Source organism: Vicia villosa, linkage group LG4 (assembly GCF_029867415.1).
Source record: "Vicia villosa cultivar HV-30 ecotype Madison, WI linkage group LG4, Vvil1.0, whole genome shotgun sequence".
Lineage (NCBI taxonomy): Eukaryota > Viridiplantae > Streptophyta > Magnoliopsida > Fabales > Fabaceae > Vicia > Vicia villosa.
This window is the reverse complement of record NC_081183.1, coordinates 48,092,213-48,110,184: the sequence shown is the minus strand read 5'-3', so window position 1 is coordinate 48,110,184 and position 17,972 is coordinate 48,092,213. Positions and strand designations below refer to the sequence as shown.

The 17,972-nt window shown below is 38.1% G+C and overlaps 2 protein-coding genes across 3 annotated transcripts; both read right to left on the bottom strand.

Moving 5' to 3' along the window:
• Positions 1 to 1,367: 1,367 nt before the first annotated feature.
• Positions 1,368 to 2,796, bottom strand: LOC131594785 (uncharacterized). The gene has a single exon (XM_058866987.1). The coding sequence runs from the start codon at positions 2,376 to 2,378 to the stop codon at positions 1,953 to 1,955; it is 426 nt and encodes a 141-aa protein (XP_058722970.1). The 5' UTR covers positions 2,379 to 2,796; the 3' UTR covers positions 1,368 to 1,952.
• A 131-nt stretch (positions 2,797 to 2,927) lies between these two features.
• LOC131594784 (uncharacterized) lies at positions 2,928 to 12,480 on the bottom strand. 2 transcript variants are annotated; one of them, XM_058866985.1, is made up of 11 exons: positions 12,327 to 12,480; positions 12,054 to 12,193; positions 8,786 to 11,948; positions 8,507 to 8,673; positions 8,284 to 8,352; positions 8,048 to 8,200; positions 7,775 to 7,938; positions 7,512 to 7,659; positions 3,751 to 3,873; positions 3,563 to 3,650; positions 2,928 to 3,475 (listed from the first exon to the last, which is right to left on the bottom strand). In XM_058866985.1, the coding sequence occupies exons 3-11, from the start codon at positions 11,823 to 11,825 to the stop codon at positions 3,258 to 3,260; spliced, it is 4,170 nt and encodes a 1,389-aa protein (XP_058722968.1). In that variant the 5' UTR covers positions 11,826 to 11,948; positions 12,054 to 12,193; positions 12,327 to 12,480; the 3' UTR covers positions 2,928 to 3,257. The 2 variants fall into 2 exon arrangements, with proteins under 2 accessions (XP_058722968.1, XP_058722969.1); XM_058866986.1 differs by having other exon boundaries at positions 12,054 to 12,190.
• Positions 12,481 to 17,972: the final 5,492 nt, after the last annotated feature.

Genomic DNA, 17,972 nt, shown 5'->3' with positions numbered 1-17,972 from the left:
TCAGATGAGAAGAAATTTTAATTTGGAAAGGAGGCTGTTTTACAGGCTTCAATGCTCCATAACCACGAAAGAGGAGGGAGAGAGAGAGAGATCCAAAACCTTAAGACATCGAATATATGGATATTCTCTCTTTTAAATCTAGCATTTCACTCATTTATAGGCGATGTGACATTTAACCACTCACATTTGTACCCAACATATTCTATCACAAGTATGACTCTTCTATATCCTATAACAAGAACTAGCTCTCGCTCTCCCACACTAAGCTAAACCAAAGACTCTAATACTACTTCTTGGGGAATTAGGGAAATACGGCAGCAATAACGAAATCAATGCTCCAAGACTACAAGAAAGGAAGATGACATATCTCTACTCAAAATCTTAAGGCATCAGATATATGGATTATATGCAAAAACGGGAGCAAAAACAGGATCAATGTTTCAAAATCACAAGAGAGACAGACACAACATTTTTACCCAAAAACTTAAGGCCCGTGTATATGGTCTCTCTTATAAATCCAACATTTTACTCATTCATTAGCAATGTAGAACTACACCAATTATACTTGTATCCAACAATATCTTTGTGATATGAAAATTCCTTGCATTGAAGATGGTGTGAAAAGGGCTTGATTCTTCATTCTCATGTGGTACCTATAAATATTTGGAGATTCTAATGAGGGCCATGCCATATGCAGAAAAGTGGATTTCTTTGAATTTTCACCTGCATCTGTATGTAGTTGAGATTCAATAGTTTCTTGTTCGTGAGATGATAGCTAATGAGTTTGCATGTGTCAACTACTCTCTTGTGACCTCCAACTTAAGTGTTAAGGAATGAACGCTCATGTTTTGAATTATTTTTTTTGTAATATATGAAGCTTTACAAATCTCATTAGGATTCTTCGTAATTTCATAATCAAAGTCATACTTGATTACTTGAGCTTGATTCCTTGTGCAATTCCATTCCTCGTAGATTTTTCGGAACCTTTGGAGATTTTTCAATGAACTTGGAGGTGAGATTTAATGGTAATTCCTTTGATATTAGGAGATAAAGTATTTTTATTTATCAAAGTTGACTTTAGCAGCACTATAGAAAGTTTTCATCAGGTTTCTAACTGCATAACTGTATCATGTAAGTTCATTCTCTAGGTTTAAGTACTAGATACCAATAATTTTATGTTTAAATTTAAAATTTGTAATGTTAGTTATTTATAAATTTGAGGTTCAATTCGACATATTTGATTACTCAAAAAGTCAAAATAGTAATTTATATGATATTCATTCTATAGGCGACAAAATTAGTTTGCGCATTGTTGTATGCTGAGAAGATACCTTACAGTTATAAATTCAATTTTTCCGCATCGTATAGGTGTGAACAATGACAACTTCCAAATTCCAATAGCTATAGTGAATTTGTTTTCAACGTCTTTGTCTTAAGCATGTTTATCCCTAGAATACATCTACTAAAAATATATATTCTTATGCATCATTTCATATTTCTCCATCTTCCAATTTTGTCTTAAAAAAAACAGAATTGTTGTAAATTGTAATCTTACCATGCTACATGTCCTAGTTCTTCTAACTTTTTGTTGGGTTCAGGAAAAAGTTGTATTATTTAAACATCAATATTCTAATACCAATATATATTTATCTTTATCTTATTTTTTATCCTCTACAATTTACATATATTTCAAAACAATATACAAAAATGAGGACAGTTACACATATTTCAAAAAGATACAAAAATCAGAGGACAGATATTTGACATCAAAATTTTGAAGTAAAAATATCATTTCTCTGTAGAAAACTTGGGCAAGGGAAAATAAAAGTCGAAAACAGTGGCATATTAACATAACGACCTTTACAGAATGAATGAGGAATGATTCTACAAAATAGAATACCACGTGAACAAATTTAAGCAATAAAACCTAATAAACAATATATATGAATGAATCATAGTTCATTCTGGCGACGTCCAGAAGGAAACGGAGCACTAAACCTAGCTGAGAAACTGTGCGGTAAGTCACCATCTTCATTCTGAGCTCCACTACTGAAATTGAGAGCATAGCTGTGTTCATCATACTGGAATCTACCCTTCTGCTGCTTCTTGCCATACATGCTAATCTTTCTAATGAATGTCTTCCACTTAGGACCTGCAATCACTTCTGAAACCTCTTTCATCTTCCTCAACTTGCAAACCCACCAAGAATCCTCCCTTTGCTCCAGTAGACCTTTACCCTCATCATTGCCTTGACCCCATCTCAACCCTAAAACACGAAAGCACCCATACCCACATCCAGTAACCTCTTGATGATCATTGAATTCTTCTTCATTGTGTTCCACAGCCTCAACCAATGGCCTTCCCTCAAAAGCAGACATATTTTCAGAGAAATTGTAGGAAGTTTTTAGAGTTAGAGTTGAAGGGATTTATTTGTGCAAATACTTTTATAGGTGGTTATCATTAAAAAGAGAGATGCAAAGGAGAAAATGACAAAGAAACTGAAGCTATAATAATAATAATAACAATATTAATAATTTGCAAATAAAGCATCCTATGCTGGTTGGTAATGCAACTAACAACATTACGTGATGTATCTGGCAAATGGCAATTTCAACTGCCAAGTCGGTCGCTCAAGACACTACAATACAATTTAATATTAGAAAAGAAAAAGAAAAATCATATAATATAAGGATTCTTTTTAAAGAGGTATAAAGCAAACTCCAACGGTATGCTGTGTCATGCTCAGCTGTAGGTGGCTCCCACGTAAGAATTTAATTGTTGGGCCGGCCATAAGTCAAACCCAGAGGTGGTATATGTTGAAGAAAAGAAACTCTTGTAAACAGTTTCACAATCAATCGCCGTAATGCAATCAATTTTTACAATAGCATTAGTAAAACACATGGAAAAACATTAACAATAGCAAAACATAGTTAAAAGTGCTGCTACTCTTTACCAATTTTTACAACTGTAAACAGTCTAGAATATGAACAAACATTTTTCTTTATCTTTTTTTTTTCTAGTAATGAACTAAAATTTACGATGTCCAGTGAAGTTTGGGTGTATTACAAAAATAGGTAGTAGTAGTACTACTACTACTATAGACGACTTGGACACTTAGTAACAACCATGGATGGGAAACATTGCAAAGATCTTTATAAGAAAAACATTGCAAAACGTATTGATCCGCAAAATGGATGGGAAACACAAACCATAGAGGGACATAGGACTAAGCATCTTGCTCCTGCAGTTGCGGGAAATTACTTCTGCACTTGAGTCTGAGATGAAGTAGGTTGTTGTTGTTGATTTTGTCCTTTGGGGGAGATTTTGGCAGCCATGGAACGTAAATCATTGGCAATCTCTGTAAATGAAGGTCTTTCTGATGGTTCTGAAGCCCAGCACCTCTCCATCACCACTCTCCATTCTGGATCACAAGATTCTGGAACTAGAGGCCGCAGAGTGTTGCTCACAATGCCACCTGAATTATATTAAAAAAAAATCACAGCTCAATAACCAAATGCATACAAACAGAATCTACATAGTATGGATCCAGCCTTTTGATTACCTATTATGGCCCCATAGTGCAAATCGGCATACGGCTCTTCTCCAGTAAGCAGTTCCCACATGACAATACCAAATGAGAACACATCAACCTGTGAGAACAAATATTAGAACAAAACTAGTTGACTTAGAGAATGACAAAATGTGCAGGAAGCATTAAATAAATTAATGTTTAAAATAAGTAAAATAAACCTTTTCTGAAACAAGGCTACTACTCCCATTCAGCAGTTCAGGTGCCATCCAAGGTAGGGTTCCTCTAACACCACCGGATATTAGAGTCTGGCATTTTACTTTGGACAGGCCCAAGTCCCCAACCTGGTATCAGAATCAATGTGTGAATAACAGAAATATGGAACACATATTTAGTTGCTCTGTCGTAAAAGTTTAACTGTTTAGATCATGAAAGGAAGAATTAAAGACCCTAAATTCAGTTCCAAAAAAATCGGAAGATACGGTGCTTAAAGTCGAGTGGGAGAGCTTATTCTAAATCATTAGTAGATTACTGTGTCAACTGCATTGATTATGTAAACAGTAAAATTAAGGATAAGGCATAGGCAATAGGCATATTTTAGCCATTAAAACTAAGAAACTGCAAGTACGGCCGGTTAATAGAACAATTGGACAGGACAAAAAACATTTCAAACTCCTCATCTACTTCATGTCAACGAGCATCATGTGACATACGTCAATGATCCCATGCAAACTCCATAAAGTCTAACATTATTAATTTGGTAAGACTATGAGGTGTCCCAGCTGTGGGACAGTAATCACAGGGTAATAGTGTTATTAACCTCAGAATAGTCACCAATTCAGTCAGGGTATTGGTGGGTCACTGGGTCACTGATTCAACCAGTGGGTCACTAGTAGACCACAATGTATACAATAAAATTGTAGTTTTATATTGTAAATGCTATTAAACTCTTTTAGGTCATTGCTTTCGGAATTAAGAGGTAAGCATGAGTGACAATTTTATGTATTTATTATGGTGACAGGTGTTAAACATTCTCGAGACAAACTTTTCCTTTTATTGATTCCTTACCCAACCAAATATAAACTTGTCATAGTGTGCTTTGGTATGTTGCATTGCATATGCCAGATTTTTGTTTCAATTCTAAAAGTAAAATGCTTTCTTACTGTCCCGAGAAAACGATACACATTGTCCTATGTTAGATATCACATCACTCTAAAAAATTGATGGCAAAAACATCCAAGAAAAACCGACAGCACATAACTTGTACAAAAACCATATGCAATCAAAGCTAGCTGACTAACTATAGTGATGGAGCAGATGGTTTTGCCTATCCACATTTCCAAACAGACAGGCACAGAAATTTCAAATACAGCATCATCAAAAATTAATCTTTGTCCCAACCCATGACTCTCCTTGTTATGGGCATCAAAAAGAATGACGCTACAAGATATAAATGACTCCACAGATTTAACTTCTGTATTATTATTTTTTTTAATAACTCCTTTTTTAACAAGTTGGACTGCCAGAAATTTGTAGCGAAGGAAAATGGAAAAATGAGGCGGGGAGGATAAGAAGACAGACTACTAGACATAAGAGTGATATTAATGAATGAAAGGAAAAGTTATAATTTGTTTTTCAATTTAGTGTGTAAGAACCAGAATATTAATAGCAGCCTAGAGCGGCACTATACCGGGATGTTGAACCCACGCGGAAACCCTTCGCTACGGAGTAGCTGTGCGCGTCTCACTTTGAGATCACGGCCGCAAAATGAGGGATAGCGGGTGGCGGGCGGTTCCCGGTCCGGGCAGGTTTTTTACCCATTTTGGGCTTTTATGTTTCTTTTTGGTGCAAAATGACATTTTTGCCCTTAAAAACTAAAAAAACTGGAAAGCTATTTCAGATCGTGTTTCTCTCTTCGCTGCTTCTCTCTTATCTCTTTGTGTTTCCCCTTTCTTCTGCTTGTCCTAAACCAACCTGGTTCTCCTTCCACTTCAACTGCTTCTCTGTTTCGCTGCTTCAAGTTATTTTTCTCTATTCTTCTTCTCTACTTCTCTATTCTATTTTTCTGTTTTAAAATCTTCTCTATTCTTCTTCTTTTTCTTTTTTTCTTCTCTATACTTCTTTTCTTTGTTCTTTGATATTTTATTTTATAAATCTTTTTATGGGTATTGTGTTCTTATATGATTATATAGTCTCTGATATAATTTCTCATATGATTATATGATTTGTAGATTATGTTTTATACATGAAATAAATTTTTTATGGGTGTTGTGTTGTTTGATATTTGTTATTAATTATATGTTTTATGATAATTCATATAATCATCCCGCTATGCGCTATCCATTTTTGGGGTCGGCCACTCCTCTCCGCTATCCGGGATTAATAACTCTGGCAAGAACCACAAACACAAACCAATTTCAGTGATGATGAGTAAGACAACTTATCTCCACACTAACCCTTGGGACAAGTTATCCTATACTATCATAATCCAATATTTGTTGAGTCAGCCAATAGGCCGTGTGACTCTTTTGGCGTATCATATTCTATTTTATTCCTTAGTATTTAAGGACAGTGACATGGGAACTGAGAAACTAAAGAGAACTAGTGCAAATCAATGCAAAGTAACTCCAACAGAGACTCTAAATGTGTGAAGATACTGCATCCGTTAGAGGACAAACATTTAAATGATTAACCAAGGCTGAATCATAAGACAAAGCAAGAAAAGACATGTATGTCTGGTGTGATAGGAAGTTTGGACAAGACATCTATATATGAACAAACAAACAATTACACAACTTGATAATGGAAGTGGAAAGAGAAGAGAAGCAGAGCCTGGAGCAAGAGGTGACAATCCTAACCAACAAAACCTTATCTCACTAAATGGGGTGGTGTCACCTACATGGATCAAATTACACCATAATGTTCTATCAAAGACCATGATTCTATCCAACCTTTTAATCTTGAGATCCTTCTTAATAGTCAAATCCAGGGAAATCCAATATTCATGTAATGGTTACTGATAATGAATGCAGCTCGAGAAATTTTCGCATTTTCTACTGTTTGTTCAATTTTGTATATGATAGAGCAAAATTTTGGGGAATTCGAACTGATGTTATGTACCACAAGTTATATGTTATTTCAAGTCCATTGCAAGACAGCAAGTTTAGACTCATTAATTACTATTTGGTTCACAAAAGAATGAATATTTCATGTGGCTGTAGGAATGGAAATTGAAACCACTTCCAACCCTGAGGACAAGGTTGTTCATAAAAGGGTGGCATTGATAGGACATCTAGACACATATGCCTATTCTAGAAGGTTGTAGAAGAAGTGAAATAAGAGTTGGTTAGTATATTCCCCGAGTTTTAGGAATTTATGTTATAAGTTATGAGAGGGGGGAAGTTGAGAGGCATTCAGAAATGTTGTTTAAAAATTTGTTAAGAAAGTTACTTTCTGATTTAGGAGCTTAGCTCTAGTTTAGGAGTTCATAGAACTTTGGTTTATGCATATCCATTATGTTCTCCACCATTGTAAGAGCTTGAGGCTCACCATTTCTAATCAATAAAATTCAGTGTATCATCTTAAAATTCTGAGTCCTATTGCATCCCCTGAAGTCATTCATGCATGGCAAATAAAAATATTACACTCTTTAAATCAGTCTTTCGGAAGATTCAAATACCATAAATCCGGCAAAAGCAGCAAATCGGCAATCTATCTCACCACGCTACCCCAACATATCCAACGACATTTATTGAAGGATCTTCTCAAAAAGAACGCAACAGGGGTTATATGTTGACACACTCTGGACTTTCACACAATTAAATAGAATTGCTAAGAACCCTAGAGGGATAGAGTATATGGAAGTTGGTGCACTAATTAATCAGCTCCATATATACAAAATAATGCGATGAATGTCTACCACAGGTGAATGCTGCAGAAAAATATTTTAAATATGATACTATCCATCAGAAACATTTAAAACCTTGCATATTGGGCGGTGTGGATCACGGAGATTCACAAGCAAGTTGTCACTTTTCAAGTCAAAGTGGACTATGTTTTTTCCATGGAGGTACTCCATACCAAAGGCCACATCCATTGCAATCATAAGACGCTTGCGCTTGTCAACATTCCTGATATGATCAAATAAGTATCAAACATTTTTAACATGAAACAGTGATATTTTAAATCAGGGTAATGCAAAATAACCAACATTAGAGAGTGTAATCATGCAAGACATGCAAATACCTCCCATTCTTCTCGAAGGCATTTCTTAGAGAACCATTAACCATATACTCTGTTACTGTTGCCACGGAACCTCCTGGGCCATCAAGAACGACACCATAGAAAGCTACCACATTTGGGTGGTGTAAGTCAGCAAGCTTGATTGCCTCATTCCAAAAATCAGCTCTCTGCTTGATGCATAAACCGTGAACAATATAAGCTACTTCACTGGTAATGAAGAAAACTATGAGACAATGGAAATCAAAATCATTAATCGTTCATTATGAGAGGACAGACCAAGCGTTCTTGTTCTGGAGGCTTTCCCGCAAAACACCTATCATTAATCCGCTTTATTGCAACATCAGTACCTCTCCATTTTCCATGATACACAGTCCCGAAGGTCCCAGATCCCAATTCTACTAGCTCTTCAAGGTCGCTATTCTTTATAATCTAGCCACATTCCCACAGCAAGGTTTTAGTTTAGCAGGAAAAGAAATTTTAATAAGAGAAACATGCAATAGAAAACAATCAACCTGTAACGCTCCAACATCTGATGCTGGAAAGCCAAAATTTGCCTTCTCTGAAAGCTTGCTTTTGTCATCCTAAGGGGGAAAAGAACAGTTCTATTTAAAATAGTTAAAGTTCCACATAAAAAAGAGCAAGATTGGGAGAGGAAGAAAGCATTTTATTTTGGGGACAATTCCTGCGACTGCAAGGAATAAAATATAAATAATAAGGAACGTTTATGTAAATCACCTGAGTTTTTTCTCTACACTGTATATTTAGTATATTATTTCGAACATCTCCATCCTCAGTGTCTTCATGATGGGATACATCTCGGGCATGTAAGTCAGGATTTGAAGTGCTTGAGTGCAGAACGGATGCAGCTAAACTTTCAGCAACAGCTTGAAGTTGTTGCTCTTCTGGTGATCATTCAAAGAAGAAACCAAAATACAATGAGTATGGCATACGAGATCTAAAATATTTATGATTGAAAAGGAAAACTTATATGTAAGATATTAACACATTACAGACCCTGGGCATATCGAGCTTCTTCTAATGTTGAATTTTGTTTGAATGTCTGACAGAGACCGCCATCCAATTGAGCATCAAACTTGTGTTCACCACCGTTGCCTGAATTCTCACCAAACTGGTCAATAAAAGAATAGGTTTCTTTTTTTGATGTGACTTTGTCCGGTCTAGGTGGTGGAAAGTAAGTGCCTTGTAGATTCCAGGGATCCTGATTGCTAAAAAGTGAGTTTGAAGAATCCTGCAAATGTCCAAACCCAACAGATTGCGAAATTGAAGATAAAACTGCTTCATCCTTCTGATGGACTCCATTCTTAGATTGAGGACTTACTCCAGGAATGCCCCAAACGGGTGGGTGTGCAGCCTCATTGTACTCCACTTGCGTAGAATTATTACCATACGCAATTTCTACATTGGAGTTAGGAAGAGTACCCATCATCTTAATTTGATTTCCATCAGCAATCAATTTTGACCTGCCAGTGTTGTTATCCATAACCAAATCTTGCTTCTCTATAGCATGCTGAGTATTGTAATCAAAATTATCATTATTTACAAAAGTTTCAGGGTTGCTTATCTTGAGGTTGTCCATTCTTCCATCGATATGTTTGAGCAGGTCCTGTGCAATCCAATTCTCCACAGCATCTGCTTTTGAAATTGTACTAGCAAGCTCATTGGTATTTTCTGTTGATGATCCTTGAACCATGCTCTCAGAAGTTTCAACAGATGTGCCACCAACTAAAGGTATTTCGTTAACAGGCTTATTCACAACCACGTCCTCTTTGGCCAAGTTTTCAACTGGCATCATGTGCTGGCTGCCAAAATCATCTAGATAAGACGGTGGCGCTGTTCCTGTCAGCCCATCCTGTGACGACTGTTTTTCACCTGTTCTTCCCACATTTTCCGGGATAACTACTGCGTTTCTGGGAAGATCAGGCCTATCCACTATAAAGTTTCTCTCACCTTCAGCCTCCACAGAAAGACTACTTGTGTCACTACAAGGTATGATGACCCTGGGTCTAGTCCCAACTGCTTGTTCAACATTAAGATTGCCTTCCTTCACTGGTGCAGTCACCAAAACCCTATTTGTTGGTTGAGGTCTTAAAGTAACCTCAACTGGAAGACTATTGTAGCTTGGCATTGAATCAGGAATTAAACCTGCACTATGCTGATCCTGTACCACTGGATCTGAATGTGCATGAGGTAGTTTTTTCTGACACATATAACAGTCCTCCACTCTTTGAGGCACCCCTACCGGTTGTTGAGGTAACAATCCATCATGAAAAATAACATGCTCCGATGGAGAAACCTGAACCCAACCATAATTACCTCCGAAAGGGACTTGATGTGGATATGCTTTGTAACTTTGCTCAGCATGAAGCTGGTGGTGCATCCTTAGCCCTGAAGTATTTTCATCATAATATTGCTCAAAACCGATCGGTTGTCCTTGCATGACTGGTCGTGGTTGAATAACACACGGTCTTATACCGGCATGAGATGATGGCTGAGCCATTGTCATCTGCACTGCAGGGATTACCCGTGGGGATACATAACCAGCAGTATGATCATGAAAATGATGCTGAGAGTAGATAGTTCCAGGCCTACCTATAAGCTGGGAACTTGGGAATCCTATATGGGCAGGCATCTGGACATAATCTGCATGGTTCACAAGTTCCTGTCGAGGATCAACGAAAGCCTGCATAGGCGCAGATGGCTGGATTTCCATTCCAGACTGATGCGACCCAAATTGCTGCTGGGAAAAAGCAGTGGGTGGAGACTTTTCTACCTCAACCTCATTCTGGAAAGGTAGAGTGTGAGTTGGACCTGGATTAGCCACAGGTATGCCCAATGAAACTGCAGAAATATCTGGGCATATTGATTCAACAGGCTCAGAAACCATAATGTTTGAAGTAGTAACGTCATAAGATGTGGCAACACTCATATCGGGTGATAAAGTGTTGGACTTAGGAGGGCCGTTGACATCTACTTGAGCAGCATTTGTGCCATCAGGAGCCTCTATCCCGCCCAAATCAGAATTTTGAGTAGAACCTGCACTTGTAATACTCCCTTTATTTGTGAGTTTGGCACTAATCCTGTCAGCAATTCCATTTACAGCTTCAACATATTTCTGTCCACCATCATGTAAATTTACAAACTGCAACACACCAGAAGGATCAAATTCCAAAGCAGAAAACAGAAAGACCCTTAACTTTGGAGAACCATCTGAAGACCTCTCAATCAACCTTTCATATTCTTCCATCATATTATCCAGATCATCGGCACAGGAAACCGAGACCAATGCATCAAGATCCTCACCAGGAAGCTGATATTTGATAACCACAGGTTGCCCAAAAGTATTAACCATCTTTTGTGCCAAATCATTAAAACTCACATCTCTCTTAACACTTATTATCCTAGTCTGCCCACCAACATACCTCAACATTCCATCACTAGGTCTAGGCAAAATCTTCCCACCATAACTGCACATAAATTTCATTTTCCGCCCCGAAACCGAATCATCCCTGCCGTTTTCATCAACCCGCTGGCTAGCAGGGGGGCTAGAACGAGACCCAATCAACCCAGCACCACCAGCACGATCATCACCATTGGCAATTACTCTGCCACTCTGAAGATTATTATTATCCAAACCATTACCAGTAACCCAATTACCCGAATTCAAAGGATATCCATTCGCAGTTGCAACAAAACTACCCGAAATATCACCAGCATTGCCACCAGCAACACGACTGGGAAAACTAAACCCAACAGTAGGGTTCAAAGCAGGATGAGGAAGGGGATGGGGAACCCCAGGGCGAATGCACCAGGTGGTAGAAGCAGCACCACCACCACCGCCAGAAGCCACATTTCCATATCCCACTCCAGCCAATCCACCATCAGGATAATAAACAGGAACCCCACCGGAGGCTCCATTGTCCCTAACAGCCGCCGTAGTAACTGGCAATACAAGTGGCGGCTCCTCCGATCGAACTACATTCGGCGGTGGTGGTGGCCGCATATCTCCGGGACTTGAGTTTTGATCAAACGCCATGAAAACCGAAAATGACAAATTCAAAAAAATAAAACCGAAATAGAGCAAGAAAAAACCGTAAATCAATCGATGAAGACGGAAACCCTAGGATCGCTCAAGCAGAAGATTCACGCATTGAAGTACCTAGAAACACAAAGAACAATTCAAAACCCTAGTCAAATTAATTGAGCAAAACGAAAAGAGAAATTACGAAGAAGAGAAAAAGAGAAAAAAAAAAAAAACCAGAACCTGAAGGGTGCACAGTGTGAGAGTGATGAGTGATTGATAACGTTTTATAGTTGAAGTCGGCGCGTAGAATCAATCTATCCCCAAAGAAAGAGGGTTTTCGAAAGAAACGCAATTCACAGTCTTCACTTTTCTCAACACTACTGCGATGGAATTTTATTTTATTTACAATTTACAATTTACAAATAGAAAAATGAAAATATATTGAGATGAAGCTGAAACTAATGAAAGAGTGAGTGAGAGTGCAGTGTGGAATATTAAAGCGCGTGCGGTTACGTTAATTTGCCGGGAATGTGATGGAAACGGCGGTGGAGAAGAGGGAAATGGTAGTAAAAGAGAAGGCACGTGGATTCGACCGCTTCATGCAAAGAGTGTTGAATTAGGGAGATGGATAGAGATTTGTTGTGTCATTTTTTGTAGCTTAGCTAAATGGGTGGGGTCTTCTATCTCCCCCACCAAATCTTTACTCTCACCGGTCACCAACATCACTTTTTTTCAATTTTTTTTTATGTTAAAAAAAATAAAGAAAATTTATTCTTTTATCTAAAAATATTTAAATGAGATAGTGACTTTTATTAACATAAATTTTCAATTCGAATTCTCGAATATTCAATTGTATTAAATTTGACAATTTCTCAATCCATCTCATGGATCTTTTAGATACCACGCGAAATTCTATTTTTTTCCTTGCTTCTATAGAATCACATCCGAAAACACCCTTATTTTACACTCTTTTCGTAGATACATCTACAGAACCGTTAAAAACATAGTATAGCAGAGTTAAATTCAACTTATTTCAGTTTAGCAATCCTTCCATAGATGTACCTACGGAACGTGGTGAAAATAAAGTGTTTCATAGATACACCTATAGAATAGTCTGCTAGATTTTCAAATCATGTTCATTTCACTCCAAAATTCAATATTATTGCAAAAATGTAAAATTAAAGTAATCCATTTTAAAGATAATAGTAAGTAGACAAAAAAATAAATCGTATAAATAATGTCGGTCATAATGTCGAATATATCATTAAAATAACTTACCTAAACGAAATAAAAATATAAACATAAAAAAACAACAAGCATCACTATTGTGCATGTTGGACATCAACCTGCGCCTCTGCCTCTACGTCAATCACGCCCTCAACTGACTATGTCTCTAGCGTCAATTGCCCCACTAGTCCTGGCACGATGTCTACAGTACAGAAATGGCGCATGTGTCAGCCTAATCATAACATCCACCACAAGCCTCTGCTCAAACCCGTCAAAGAATAAACCATCTACAATGCCTACCATGCCCGTGCAGCTATTTGACGATACCTAGGAAGAAGATCCTGAGTGTGGTCCAACTCAGTCTGATGAGTCTGCAGAATCTCCTCGTGGGCTGGTCTGGGAGGATCTCCAGGTGCAGCGGGAAGCATGTACGGGCGTGACACTCTGTAGTACTAGGTGATGTACCCCCTCAATGCAGCTCCAATCGTGCTCTGCTATGTCGCCCGAGTCTCCTCAGGAACTATGTGATGCTCCCAGTCTACAAATACCTCATCTAACTTGTAACATCCCTAATTATCTAGGCATGATAATGTACATATGAGGAATTATTGAGAAGAGACAAGTGGATTAGTTAGAAACAAAAGGGAATTAGTTAGAATGGAACTACATGGCAAGAGTGTAAATATCTTTTAATTGAAGGGTATTGTGGCCTTTAAACATGAGTGCATGGAACTTAAGACATGTTTGGTAAGATAGTGTTCATAAAATCAGAATTTATGAGAGGAAGAAAAGAGGAGTAGCTTAAGAGCAAGAGAAGAAAGGAGTTCATATCTTCATTTTCGTATTCCATGGTACAGCTCCACTAAATCAAGTATAACTCTCTGCTCGTAACTCCGATCGTAACTATTCTAGTCTCGTTGGAAAGCTAACGAAATTCACTTCGATTTGCATATATGGCTCGCGTTTATATCTTCTGTTTTGAAGAAGATATGTGAGTTTGAAGTTGGATGATGCATGCTGAAATGAGTTATAAAGGGGTTACGGGTTTGGTGAGCTTGGAGATGAAGCTTTGGCTATGGTGGAAGTCCAATGGCAGCAAGAGCATCCTTCTAACTTCTATTTAGCCAAGGTGAGTTCCATAGTTAGGAATGTGGGTAGGATTTAGGAAATAACATGTTCAAGGGTTTAGCTTGTGATCAATGTGATACATGCATAATTAGACAATAAGTTTTGAATTTTAGAAATAATTGATGTTGCATGTTGACACTCTATGCTTATTCCTGCTAAATTATGATATATGTATGTATAAACATGATTTAAATTGTTGTGGCATGTTGGGATTTATTTGGAGTGAAGTTGGATTAGAGTTGGAACTTTAAAATGCAGATTTTTGGGGTCTGTCAGTCATGTAACCGGTTACATGGTTGATGTAACCGGTTACATATGTGAAAAAGGGTGAAAAACGCAGTTTTTGGGTCATGTAACCCGTTACATGATTCATGTAACCGGTTACATCACTGTTGGGCAGATTTTTCAAATCTTCAGAAATTCATAACTTCTGTTCTGTAAGTCCGTTTGACGCATACTTTATATCGTTGGAAAGCTAGCGACGTGTACTTTCTAATAAAATTGGTCGCCAAACCAGAATGTTTGATTTAATCATACTTAAACCCCACTTAGTGTGTCTTGTCGAGTGAAATTGCATGTGACTATTTCCCCCGAGAACAGTTTCGTTCCGTATAGGGAACCGAGTGTCTCCTTAGTCATGTGAGACTTGTTTAGTTGGTATTTAAACATGCTAATGTTGTATATGATCATGGATATGTCAATTTTAACATGTGAATTATGCATGATTAGAATGAATTAATCTCATTGCACTTAATTGCTATATTTTGTTTAAATATGAATGCTATGTTGTGATGAGATGTGAATATCTTGTTAATGCCCGTTGTTTCGGTTAAACAATTGGGATTGTGTGCTTGTGTGATTTGGCGCTTGATATGTGTCTATGCTTGAATCGAAACGGGCCGGGGGCTAGGTTGCGCTGTGTCCCGGGCTTTGTGATCAATGGGACAGCCCACGATCGTGTGATCCTGGGCTCACACCTGAGCTACCGTTGCAGTGTGCTTGTGAGGGTCTTGAGACATTTCCACTTGCCGTTAACACACTTGCGTGCTCGATACGGTGGAGTTATGCGGCCAAGTAGGCCTACGCATAACAGGTAAACCATCTCTAGTGGTTCCATGTAGGCTACATCACTAGGCTTTCGCCCGATGGACCCAGTGTGTCAAGATGGTGTATTGTACTCGGTGTTAACACATGTGCGTGAAGATGGTTAATAGGACAATGACGCCAATTAGGCTAAGGTCATCTCGCGGCCATTAAGGCTTGTGCGAACCCGTCTAATCATCTTGCGGTGTGCTTGTACAAGTCTCTTGACAATAGGCATGGGCGTGATTCATCAAGGGTGTGTTTTTATAACCTAGTCGAGGCATTAACGCGTTTCTGGATTCCTTGTATATGGATGCGGGTTTTGCATACTTGTTTGCATTAATTGAGGACAGCTTCCGAGAGCATAAAGGCAAGTAAACTCGGAAGACCTGACCTCCAGGGTCGCGCTCGACAGGAGGCAGGCAGGTAAACCCGGAAGACCTTTTCTAGAGGAAACCAGTACTCATGATTGTTTGTTGATCCTATTGGTTAGTCAAGGGACTTCCAATATGGATTGTATTCTTGTTGTGTGTTTGCACCTGGCCGTAAGGATAACCCCGAATTAATGGTGGATTCGGTTTGTTAATGCATATACCCTGTAGAACCGAGTGAACCCGTAAGATAGGGGAACTCACTGAGATTTAGTAATCTCACCCCAATCAACTTATATTATTTTCAGGTGCAGTTTAGTAGCGTTTGGTCAATAGCAGGTTTGGACTGAAGACTTGGAAGTTGTGATGGCTCGGAGACCTCGTCAGATCTCATTCTCCGCTGTGCAGATCCATTGAAGACACGTGTTTTGCTATTCCTAGTAGAATTTCATGTTGTACTCAATATGGATCTTTCTATATCTATAGCTTTTGTATGTACTCAGTGTCAATTTTTAACGTTTCATGCATAATATACTAGTCAGTTATGTATGGGGTGTTACAGTTGGTATCAGAGCAGGTCGATTCTCGGCCGAGCCATGAGACATCACTAGCAACTCCCTTCTTGCTCACATGTGCGCGTTGCTAGCTTGATTTTACTGAAATCTCATTTAGTTGTTGAACTTGATCAACTCATTGACTGAGTGTGAGACAGTAGAATTACGGCAGAGCCACCACGAGGACTCGTAAACCTGTAAGTGTCGTGAACCCAAGTAGAAAGGATCGGTTGGGTGATGAATTGTATATGGAAGCTGGATTTATTGGACGATGTAAGTAGAAGGAATATTGGAGTTGTCAGACTTAAGAGGAGCGTTTGACGCAAATAAGTAATACCCGAACTACCAAGGTGTGGATTGAGACAGCTAGAACCCCCAGGATTTTGATTGGACGAAGTGAAAATTTCCTATAAGTCTTGGTAATAGCAAGGAAATCCAAACAAGATTGAGTCGGAGCCTTGTAAGTGAGATTCTCCGAAGGTGTTGAGCAAGGAATTAGTAGGATTCAGTACTGATGATGTTGTCGGTGTTAGGTGTGACTGATGAGCTGATAGGACATAATAACCTTTTGAAGTGCGGACACAGAAGTCAGACCTTTCTGATTACGCTGGTACGGACAGTGATTGGATGGGCAAAGTATTAGATCCTGATCCAACTTGAAGTACCCTAAGTGAGAGTAGTTTCCTAGTGAAGGTTGGTGGAATATACGAACGTGGTAACTTACGATTGGGCGAGGCTTGAATACCCAGTCAATAGAAGAGGATGTGTATATCTGTTCTTATTATTTTATATTTAAAGTTCTAGAACTACACTAGATGGAATATGAAATGATGTAGAAGTGTGTAATTGTTTACGGTGATTTCTGGTAAACAACCGCTAGTCTTCCAAACTATAATAAATATGATTTGGTTACTCGCAGGATCGACTAGATTGATCCTAGGACACATAGTCAAGAAGATTGTCATCAACGTTCATTCGAACCATATTCATTATTTGTCTTCTTCAATAAGCGTTGTTCGATTAAAGAACAAATAGTCTTGACAATCACTTTGTTATATATAAATGTGACTTCATCGAAAAGGTAAGTAACATAACATAGAAAATTAAAAGGACTATTGAAACGTAAAGAATCTTAAACTGCAGAAATGTTAAAGACTTTGAAAGTAAATAACATGAAAGTAATTCGAAAGTAAATGACATTAAAGTAAAGATACAGAAATGTAAATGGCAAGAAGTAAACGAAATGCAGTAATTCTGGAAGATATTTAAAAACAAAAGATAATACACATGTATTAAAATGGTGGTGTCATACGTACATTTTCTCAGCGAACTCTTTCTCTTAACGCTTGATACTTGAGTAAATATGTGAGTGATTTGTACAAAATGAACACACAGAATCCTAACATTAAGACTCCTATTTATACTAGTTTCGACCTTAACGGTCCTATACTAATCTGCTGCCACGTTTCTCATAAGAACTTCTAGCGATGCCATCTGTTACTTGGACAGTTACGAAACCGTCTTCGAATTTCAAATCTTCCCGCCTGAGTTTGTCTTCGACGCGTGGCAGTATATTAAACAAACACTACGAAAAAAACACGCTAAGTAGTAATACTTGAATATATTTATAAATTTGTCTAAGTCCCCGAAGACACATACTTTTCACTAGCTTTCAGTATTCATTATCTTCATAGCGAACTTAGAAATCTTTACTCTCGAAGCATGACCATCAGTAGCCATTCTTTTATTTTTAAGGGATGGCCATCAGTAACCATCTTTCCTTCGATTTTCTACTT